General features: G+C 41.8%; 1 protein-coding gene across 1 annotated transcript in view; it reads left to right on the top strand.

Annotated features, from left to right (window-relative positions):
• The window catches only part of fam210aa (family with sequence similarity 210 member Aa), a 20,093-nt gene that overhangs the window by 4,020 nt on the left and 5,424 nt on the right, over positions 1-10,649 (top strand). The window contains exons 2-3 of the mRNA XM_043687693.1: positions 517-1,048; positions 6,457-6,568. Coding sequence (XP_043543628.1) covers positions 561-1,048; positions 6,457-6,568 — 600 coding nt within the window. The 5' untranslated portion in view covers positions 517-560. The remainder of the gene's footprint in view (positions 1-516; positions 1,049-6,456; positions 6,569-10,649) is intronic.

A 10,649-nucleotide genomic window follows, 5' to 3' on the forward strand; every position in this document is an offset into this window, starting at 1 on the left:
ACACCCCCGTCACTCTCCACTACCTCGGCCCACCTACCCCCTCTGTCCCCACACCCAACCACTCCCTACTCCCACCCAGACCCCCACCCACTCCCTACCCTCAGCCATTACTCCTTACTCCCAACGTATGGGTATGTCCTGTGTACAGTTGGTTAACATGTTTGCCTAAGGATCAACCCCCTCTGTCCCCACACCCAACCACTCCCTACTCCCACCCAGACCCCCACCCACTCCCTACCCTCAGCCATTACTCCTTACTCCCAACGTATGGGTATGTCCTGTGTACAGTTGGTTAACATGTTTGCCTAAGGATCAGCAACTGGGCTTATTAGGTTATTTGACAGTGAAGCACTTTGAGTTGTCCTGAGGATATACAATGTGATGAAGTGAGAGCCATCAGTTCACTATTAGATTTCTTTTTAAATAAGCATTTATCGACTTCTGAACATTTGGTAGCATCAAAGTGGTACAGCTAAGATTCCTATGCAGAGTAACATTTTCCTGTTTTCTTTTCAGATATTCTTCACTGGGCTAGAAATTACTAGACTGACACCTTAACAATGCACAGATACTTCCTTCAGGCCATCATCTGGCACTCAAGGCAAGCTTGCAATGTCCGACCATGTGCCACACTTGTACTTTCAATGACAGGTGGGAAAATGCCTTTCTTTATCCAACATCGGGGACAACGCCTCCACACATCACGTCCAGTCATTGTCTCTGAACAGAGGCGGCCAAATTTGCAGGAAGATCCACTATCCACACACCATGAGGGCCTTGATCATAGCAAAACACAAGAGTCCAAAACTTTTCCAGAAAATGACCCGCAACAAGATGCCTTGACGGACTCAGTTCAGAAAACGTACTTTTCCTCCACAAAACTGAATCAAGAGGTAGCAAGTGTGGAAACTGATCCTCTGCAGGACCCTTCAATCGGCCTTTTTCAACGATTCAAGAAGACATTCAAACAGTACGGGAAAGTCATGATTCCAGTACATCTGGTGACGTCAACTATATGGTTTGGTACATTTTATTATGCTGCGATGAAGTAAGTGAGTTGCAAGCTACATTGCTCGATGTGTTGTAAGCTTTCAGATCCTTACATTAGTTCTGATTCTTCTGTGAATTGCCTTTGAATCTGTTTCTTCTGGCTCCTGACCTTGCTGCCACTGGAACGTTTTACCTGATCTACACTTATCGAAACCATTCATGATTTTGAAACTATATTTTTAAGGTGAGAGGAGAAAGATTTAAGAAGGACAAAGGGGCAACTTTTTTACACAGTAGTTTATGTGTGCAGTGGCCTGCCAGAGAAGGTGTTGGATATGGGTACAGTTATAACATTTATAAGATATTCAGTAATAGAAAAGGTTTGGAGGGATATGGGCCAAGCACAGGGAGGTGGGAATAGTTTAGTTTGGGAACATGTTCGGCATGAGCTGGCTGGACTGAAAGGTCTGTTTCCGTGCTTTATTACTGACTTTACAGCTTTCTAAGCATTCCAGTAGCCTCCTCTGCGCTCTAGAAAACCCTTGACAAGCTTCCAAAAATATGTTTCTCGAAATTGGATGCATTACTGCTGCTGAGTGTCAGCTGTGACTCAATTAATATATCTCTTGTCCCTGAACCACAGATTCCTAGTTTGAGGATATGAACATAAAAAATCAAGGTTGACACTTCAGTGCAATACTGAGGGAACACTGCACTGTCAGCAGTGCCATATTTCTAAAGCTGCCCCTATCAGCCTGTTCCTTTAAAGATGTGAAAGATCCTCCCATTGTACTATTTCACAGAGGAGCAGGGGCGTTATCCCTGGTCTCTTGGCCAATACTTGTCACTCAATAAGCATCACAAAAGACCAGAGTATCTGGCCATGGTCATATTTCCTGTCTGTGGGAAATTAGCTACCACACTTCCTTCATTACAAGTGATTACATTTTAGAAAAAGATTCATGGGCTAGAAAGTACTTTAAGGGACATCAGTGGTTATGAAAAGCACTGTATAAATGCACGTTGGTTTTTCTTTGAAACTGAGGTCTGACCAATGATAGGAAAGTTCCAGAGCAAGTTTTGTACTTCCATGTCTTTGTTTATAAAACCAAAAAACCTTTTTGTTTGATAGCCATCTCAACTTGTCCTGTCTGTCTGAAATATTTATGTACGTGCACATGGATGCCATTCTATTCCTGCACCTTCTTCAAAATTGTACCACTGAATTTACATTACATGTTACACTACCCTCATTCTGAGGCAAAGCCATTTAACATTGAAATGAGGAATTCCTTCACTGAATAAATCTTGGGGATAGTGCAGGAAAATGGGATGAGATTAGATTCCCTACAGTGTTGAAACAGGCCCTTAGACCCAACAAGTCCACACTGACCCTCTGAACGTAACCCACTCAGACCCATTTCCCAACTTTTACCCCTGACTAATGCACCTGGCATTATGGGGCAGTTTAGCATGGCCAATCCACCTAATCTGCACATCTTTTGACTGCGGGATGAAACTAGAGCACCCGGAGGAAACCCACACAGACATGGGGAGAATGTGCAAACTCCATACAGACATGATTTGGAGACCGGTGTTGGACTGGGGTGTACAAAGTTAAAAATCACACAACACCAGATTGTAGTCCAACTGGTTTAATTGGAAGCACTAGCTTACTGAGCGCTGCTCCTTCATCAGCAGTCCAAAAGCTAGTGCTTCCAGTTAAACCTGTTGGACTATAACCTGGTGTTGTGTGATCTTTAACTCCATACAGATAGTCGCCAGAGGCTGGAATCGAACCCAGGTCCCTGGCGCTGTGAAGCAGCAGTGCTAACTGCTGAGCCACTGTGCCACCCAAGGTTGAGGTAGATCAGCAATGAGTCGAGAGTGTGGTACTGGAAAAGCACAGCAGGTTAGGCAGCATCTGAGGAGGAGGAGAGTCGTTGTTTCAGGCATGAGCCCTACTTTCTCCTAATAGATCAGCCATGATCTAGTTAAATGCCTGGGTAGCTTTGAGAGGCCAAAATGACATGCTCATATTTCATTTTCATATGTTCTGTTGGTAAATCCTGATCTTCATTGTTCATGCAGAGTTATTTCATTCTTGTATTTGTGTGTGTAGGGGAAACTGAACTGAGATCACCTCTCTTGTAATATCAGTTGCTATGCACCTCACTGCTCCTGTCACTGTCTGTCTCCCAAGAGCCTTTTATGCTTTTGCCTAGATCCTCTTTTTACATTGAAGAAGAGTACTTACATGTCAGAGTAACAGATGGCAGTGGCAAGCTGTGAATGTACAGTTCCTCTCAGCTTCTGGCATGTGCACAAGCAGGAAATTTATCGTGTGGAGAAACCTGTAACTTAACTGGTGGAATATAGTTTGAACTTACTGACCAGGGATCAAATTAGTATTGGGAATCCAGCCCACTTGTATTACACTGGCAGTTTGTATAGTAGGGAGAAGAGCCAATTTCTGCTTTACATAAAGGGAGACAAGTTGTAAACTTTTTCCCAGAAATTTTTGTCTGCCTGGACAAACCAACTACCTCCAGTTAGTTCAGTTTTATATTGGGCTTTAAAAAAGCTGTTTTATTTTAAAACTGAATATTTGAAGTATTTAGAACTGATTGGTATAAGGCTAAATAATGAAATAACACCTCTAATGACAATTGTCTATCCATTAGCAGCTTGTGATAGGAAGTTTATTTTGTGAATACATTTAAAGAGCAGTTATTCAAAACAGAAGCTGCAAATTCGCTAGAAACTGCTGGAGTTTCCACTACGACTTTGTGATGAAGCTTGAAGTAAATTTCGGAGTAATTGTCAGAGCATTGTCTCCAATTCGTTTGAAATGTTTTAGATATAAAAATATTAAACTCAAATATTCCACCAATGAAACACATCCCCAGGTACCAAACCCTGCCTTGGTATGTGTTGTCCGTCAAGAAATTTTGCAAATTGTAATTGCTTAGTCAAAAGACTATGTTTCGAATATGTCTTTTCATCTTCCAGAAGAAATAAAGGGTGTTTCAGATTTTAATCTCGGTTTAGCTTAAATCCTTACTTTTGACTATGAAATAAGTTTTTAGATAAAACAGGATAAAAATGCTTACAAAAGAATTCAGAATGGTTTAATGAGTTATTTAATTATAGACATGCTAGGAGAGAAACTGTTTCTGACTCCACTGAAGTCTCCTTCAAATGGCCCTATTAGTTTTTCCTGAATTATCCTGAAAATCATGTTCGTGATTTTATTACATCTTTCGTAAACCATCACAGTAAAAGCAATTTTCCGTCAAAGCTCACAGGGAGGTCCTTGTTCTTGTGCATATACTGGATAAGGTTGCCGCCAAGAGGACTGTCTGACTTAGATTTTAAAAGTATCTCCCTCGAATACCATTAATATTGGTGTTGCACAGGGATATGAACTGTTCACCATTTATATCATTTACTTAAAGGAAGGGACAGAAGGGTTGCCAAATTTGATGATGATGCAAAGATAGGTAGAAAAGTGAAGTTGTACAATACGGAAACAGACCCTTCAGCCCAACTCATCCATGCTGACCAGGTATCCTAAACTGAACTAATTGCATTTGACTATATTTGCCTGTATCCCTCTAAACCTTTCCCGTTCATGTATCCACCCAAATGTTTTTAAATGTTGTAATTATATCTGCCTCTATGGCTTCCTCTGGCAGTTTGTTCCATACATGCCCCATTCTCTGTGTGAAAAAATTTCCCCTTTGGTCCCTTTTTTTAATCTTTGGGAAAAGGACCTTAGCTATTCACCTTATCTATGTCAATCACCTTACCCTTCATGATTTTACAAATCTGTAAGGTTACTCCTCAGCCTCTGACACTCTAGAGGGAAAAAGTCCCAACCTATCCAGCTTCTTATATCTTGAACCCTCCAGTCCCAGAAACTTCCTTGTAAATGTTTTCTGCACCCTTTCCTGTTTAACAACATACTTCCCATAACAGGCTGACCAAAATTGCACAGAATATTCTAAAAGTGGCCTTACTAAAGTCTTGTATGGCCGTAATATGATGTCCCAACTCCAGTACTCAACACTCTGAAGGCAAGGGTGCCTTCTTCACTACCCTGTCTACCTGCAACAATACTTTCAAGGAACTTTGTACCTGCACCCAAAGGTCTCCACTCAACAACACTCCCCAGGGTCCTACTGTTAACAGTAAGTCCTGCCCTAGTTTGTCTTAGCAAAATGCAATGTTTTGCATTTATCTAAATTCAGCTTTGTAAAGGACACAGGTTAAGTAAATGGGCGAGAAGTGGTAAATGTAGGAAAATGTGAAATTGTCTATTTTGACAGAATAAAAAAGAAACATTAGTAGTGAGAAATTACAGAGCTCTGATATGCAGAGGGATCTGGATGACCTCCTGCATGGACCTCAAAAGATTAGTATGCAGGGACTTTAGGAACGTGAGGGGAATTGATCACAAAAGTAGGGAGGCTATGCTTTAGGTTATGTAGAACACGAGTGGGAGTGCATGTGGGTACTGTACACAGTGTCATTGGCCTTATTTAAGAAAGGATGTAATTGGATTGTAGGCAGTTCAAAGAAGGTTTATCAGACTAATATTGGGATTGGGCGATTGCTTTTAATTTCATGGGGAAAGATTGGACAAACTAGATTTATATCTCTTTGAGTTTAGATAGTAAGATGTAATTTGAATGAAACATACAAGATGCTGAGGAGCCTTGACTGTGGATGTGGAGATGATGTTGCCTTTTGGGAGAATCTAGAACTCTGAGTCCCTTAAAAGTCAGAGGTTGCCCATTCAAAATACAGAGAAGGCAAAACATTTTCTGACTGTTGAGAGTCTTTGGAACTTTATTGCTGAAAAATGGGTAGAAGCAATTTTGAACATTTTTAAGGCAGCAATGGACTAGGGGGTGCATTTTTAAGGTGAGAGGAGGGAAGCAAATCTTTTCGAGAGTGGTTTGCATGGCGTGAACTTCCTGAGGAAGTGGTGGATATGGGTACAATTATGAAGTTTAAAAGACATTTTCTTAGATACATGAACAGGAAAGGTTTGGACCAGGTACAGGCAGGTGGGACTAGTTTAGTTTGGGCCAGGTACAGGCAGGTGGGGCTAGTTTAGTTTGGGATTATGTTTGGCATGAACTGGTTGGACTGAAGAGTCTAACTGTACTGTATGACTTTATGATAGATTCTTGTTAAGCGGGTGGGTAAAAGGTTATCAGGTGTGGGCATAAAAGTGAATTTGAGGCTAAAGTCAGATCAGGCATGATCTGATTGAATGATGACGTAGGCTTGAAAAGCTAAATGGCTTACTCCTGCTCCAAATTTATGTTTGTAAATTGTTTTAAAAAAGGTTATAGCAAGTGTGTTCAGTATTATGTACTGCCACGATTTTCTTGCTGTTATCTTTTTTCAAATAAACGCTGAAATGATGTTAAAACCTTCTGTTTTTATTTCCAGGGGTATTAATGTAATCCCATTTTTTGAGTACGTAGGAGCACCCAAGGGTATAATAAATATTTTGAGTAATTCTCAGGGTGGAAATGCACTGACTGCTTATGCATTGTACAAGGTGAGTAAAGTGTTAAATTGTACCCGTCTTTGCATTGCATAACTTAATCTGTGTTTAAGAATTTATTTTCAATCAGTAATGTTTAGATGTTATCCTGTATGAATGGGAAGAATCTTTAATCTTTCAAGTGACTAAGCCAATGAATGTCAATTTAAATTTAATACTGAACAATCCAGTTAGGCATTGTGAGAGAATAAATAAGAAACAGATATATAAAGATGGTGATCCACAGATTGGGTTTGAGGGGCTGAATGGCCTGCTCCTGTCTTATATGGCACAATTCACAGGTGTGGAAAAGCCATAACCAGATCATGGGTATATGGGGCCTAGTGAATTGTTTTTTGACATCTAACACACTGTCATGTGTCAGCTCCCTGCATTATGAGATGTTGAAGCCTATTTGATGTATGTAAGCCATGTGGAAAGTCTGCTTAGTCCAGCCATTGAACTCAGTAAGGTCCTGTGAAATGCACATGGCACTCACAGGCCTTGTAGTCTGTTCCAAATGTTTGGCATTCATATCATACCAACAGCTTTTCCCTCCAGTAAAAGCTTTGCTATTGCGTATATTGCTGTTCTGATGATCTGTTTGCCCGTTACTGATTCACTGCCTCCCAGGCAAGTCAGCTGTTGTGAGAGAAAGGAAGCCAGATGTTATCGTTAGAATCTTGAGCACCTTTTTGGAGCTGTATTTGATCTGTTCCCATTTTCTTGCCAGGGACAATGTTTCTGACAATGACCTTTCATTATGATCGTGCTACTTTAAAGGTTATGAATATCTGAGTGGGCATTCCCTTTTTGGAAGGCTCTAGAGGACAGATATAAAGTCAATTGACCAGATCTTCTGAGCAATGGCAGTCGCTCCCAGATTGATATTGTGCTTCACTTTTTATGTAACGAAAGAGCTCTGCATTCCTGACAGGAGATTCGATCCGGGCTCTCTCAGAAACATTGAGCTGTACTTTCACTCTGTCAGGTCCCTCAGAACGCAAAGCAGTCAAGTTGAGGCAAACCATGCCCTTTGTCTCACAGCAATCAGTTACCATATTTTATGATTTTAAACATGGAGCATCACAAGGCACTTGAACATCTCCTGTGAGAAGCTAAGTATGTAACGTAAGTGTGAGGATCAGGTGCCAGGGCTCAAGGTGGCAAACGAGCTAGGTAAGTGTTTAGGCTTGGTCAAGGTGGGGGAGAGGGATAACAGATCGATGTTAATGATTGATGGTTAACTGCCAGGCTTTCCCATCTATTGTGTTCAGTTGAAGTCGGTGCAGATCGTGTCTTTTGCCTGCAGGTCACAGAGCCGTACATAATAGCTTGTCTAGCTTCCAATACACTGGCTCCTCATGAGGACTGGTTAGCAAGGTTAGATCTCATGGAATATAGGGAGAACTAGCCATTTGGATACAGAACTGGCTTTGAGGTAGAAGACAGAGGGTGGTGGTGGTGGAGGGTTGCTTTTCAGACTGGAGGCCTGTGACCAGCAGTGTTCCACAAGGTTTGGTGCTGGGTCCACTGCTTTTCGCCATTTATATAAATGATTTGGATGTGAACTTAGGAGGTATAGTTAGTAAGTTTGCAGATGACACCAAAATTGGAGGTGTAGTGGACAGCGAAGAGGGTTACCTCAGATTACAACAGGATCTTGATCAGATGGGCCAGTGGGCTGATAAGTGGCAGATGGAGTTTAATTTAGATAAATGTGTGGCGCTGCATTTTGGAAAGGCAAATCTTAGCAGAATTAATGGTAAGGTCCTGGGGAGTGTTGTTAAACTCATAGTTCCTTGAAAGTGGAGTCACAGTTAGGTAGGATAATGAAGAGGGCATTTGGTATGCTTTCTTTATTGGACAGAGCATTGAGTACAGGAGTTGGGAGATCACGCTGTGGCTGTACAGGACATTAGTTAGGCCACTGTTGGAATATTGCGTGCAATTCTGTCTCCCTCCCATTGGAAGGATGTTGTGAAACCTGACAGGGTTCAGAAAAGATTTACAAAGATATAAATTATCTTTACTCAGAGAGTGGTAAGGGCCTGCCCTGCCAATTCTTTACTCAGAGAGTGGTAAGGGCCTGCCCTGCCAATGTAGTTAACTCAGCCACATTAAGGAGATTTAAACAATCTTTGGATAAGCACATGGATGATGATGACATAGTGTAGGGGGATGAGCTTAGATGAGTTCACTGGTCGGCGCAACATCGAGGGCCGAAGGACCTGTTCTGCGCTTTAGTGTTCTATGTTCTACGTTCTATGATGTTGCCAGCGTTGGAGGATTTGAGCTATTGGGAGAGGCTGAGTAGGTTGAGGCTGTTTTCTCTGGAACATCGGAGGCTGAGGGGTGACCTTTATAGAGGTTTATAAAATCATGAGGGGCATGGATAGGAATAAATAGACAAGGTCTTTTCCCTCGGTGGATGGGTCCAGAACTGGAAGGCATAGGTTGAGGGTGAGGCGGGAAAAATTTAAAAGGGATCTAAGGGGCAACGTTTTCACACAAAGGGTGATGCATGTATGGAATGAGCTGCCAGAGAAAGTGGTGGAGGGTGGTACAATTACAACATTTAAAAGGCATCTGGATGGGTATATGAATAGGAAGGGTTTGCAGAGATATGGGCCAAGTGCTGGCAAATGGGACTAGATTAGGTTAGGATAGCTGGTCAACATAGATGAGTTGGACCGAAGAGCCTTGTTTCATGCTGTACATCTCTATGGCTCTGTGACTTAATTGTGCTACACTGTGAGCCTGACTGAAACTTCTAAGTTGCTTTATCAGTGTAGTCCTTAATATCCAATATTAGATGTTAATATTCGCACATCCATTCTCAATGCAATCTTTGGCAAATCCAAGATGGAGGACGGGAAAAATTTCTGGCTGTAAGAGCTGCTCCTTTTTTTTTTTTGAGGTATTTTAGGTGCTGGAGGTGATTTCCTCGAATTCCGGGAGCAGCAATTACTGTTTTATATGCTGTTGCATTGTTTTGGAACTTTGGAAAAAAAAGTCAAAACAGCAGCAGTTTTAAAAGGGAGAAGAGCAGTCAAAGAAGCACATGGTGAGGACAGTGCAGGAGAGCAAGAGAGAGAGAACCTGCACAGTTATTGCCTTTGCTGATTTTGAATTCATGTGTCGCTGGACATAGGAGTGCATCTGGGAAAATTAACAAACAGTGAATTTCACAACTAATCTTGGAGGAACCAACTTGGGCAAAGTCCACAGAATCAGATAATTAATTGTTGTTTTAAGTCTGTCCAAGAGAAAGGCTGTATTAGTGAGGACAGTGGGTTATATGGGTTTGGAGATAATTCTGTTGATCAAACTTAAAATATAAGCCATAACTATTAATTTAACCTGAGGCAGTGTTTGTAGAGGAATAAGACGGTGTTATTTTCTGGGTCTGTAGGTTGTGAAGGAGCAAAAATGGCCTTTAAAATGATATGTACTTCTTGTCAGATGTGGGACTTTAAAGAGAGTTGAAGGGTTACTGCAGATTATATTGCAATAAATGCTGTTGGATGCGAATCTTATCAGATCGAGTGGATCGGTTGGAGAGACAGATTGCTTCTATGAGCAATTTGCAACAGCAACAGTATGTGATGGATGGCAGTTATAGGGGGGGGGGGGTGGGAGAGAGAGTCCAGGAAGGGTAAGAGAGGTCAGCTCCTAGGGCAGGAGTTTTTTTTGTGGATATATCCATTTCAAACAGGTATGCTGTTTTGGAAAATGTAGTGGGTGATGGATTCTCGTGGGAACAAAGCACGAACACCCAAGATTCTGGTATTGAGACTGGCTCTAATGCAACGAGGGGTACGTCGGCTTCCAAGAGATCAATTGTGTTAGGGGATTCTGTAGTCCGAGATACAGACAGGCGTTTCTGTGGCCAGCAGAGAAAAAGCAGAATGGTGTGTTGTTTCCCTGGTGCCAGGATCAAGATGTTCTCACAGGGGAGAGGGGCCAGCAAGAGGTCATTGTCCACATTGGAACCAACGATATAGGAAGGGAAAAGGTTGAGATTCTGAAGGGAGATTGCAGAGAGTTAGGCAGGAATTTAAAAAGGAGGTCCTCAAGGGTAGTAATATCTGGA

This window comes from Chiloscyllium plagiosum, chromosome 4, assembly GCF_004010195.1.
Source record: "Chiloscyllium plagiosum isolate BGI_BamShark_2017 chromosome 4, ASM401019v2, whole genome shotgun sequence".
NCBI classification, from domain to species: domain Eukaryota; kingdom Metazoa; phylum Chordata; class Chondrichthyes; order Orectolobiformes; family Hemiscylliidae; genus Chiloscyllium; species Chiloscyllium plagiosum.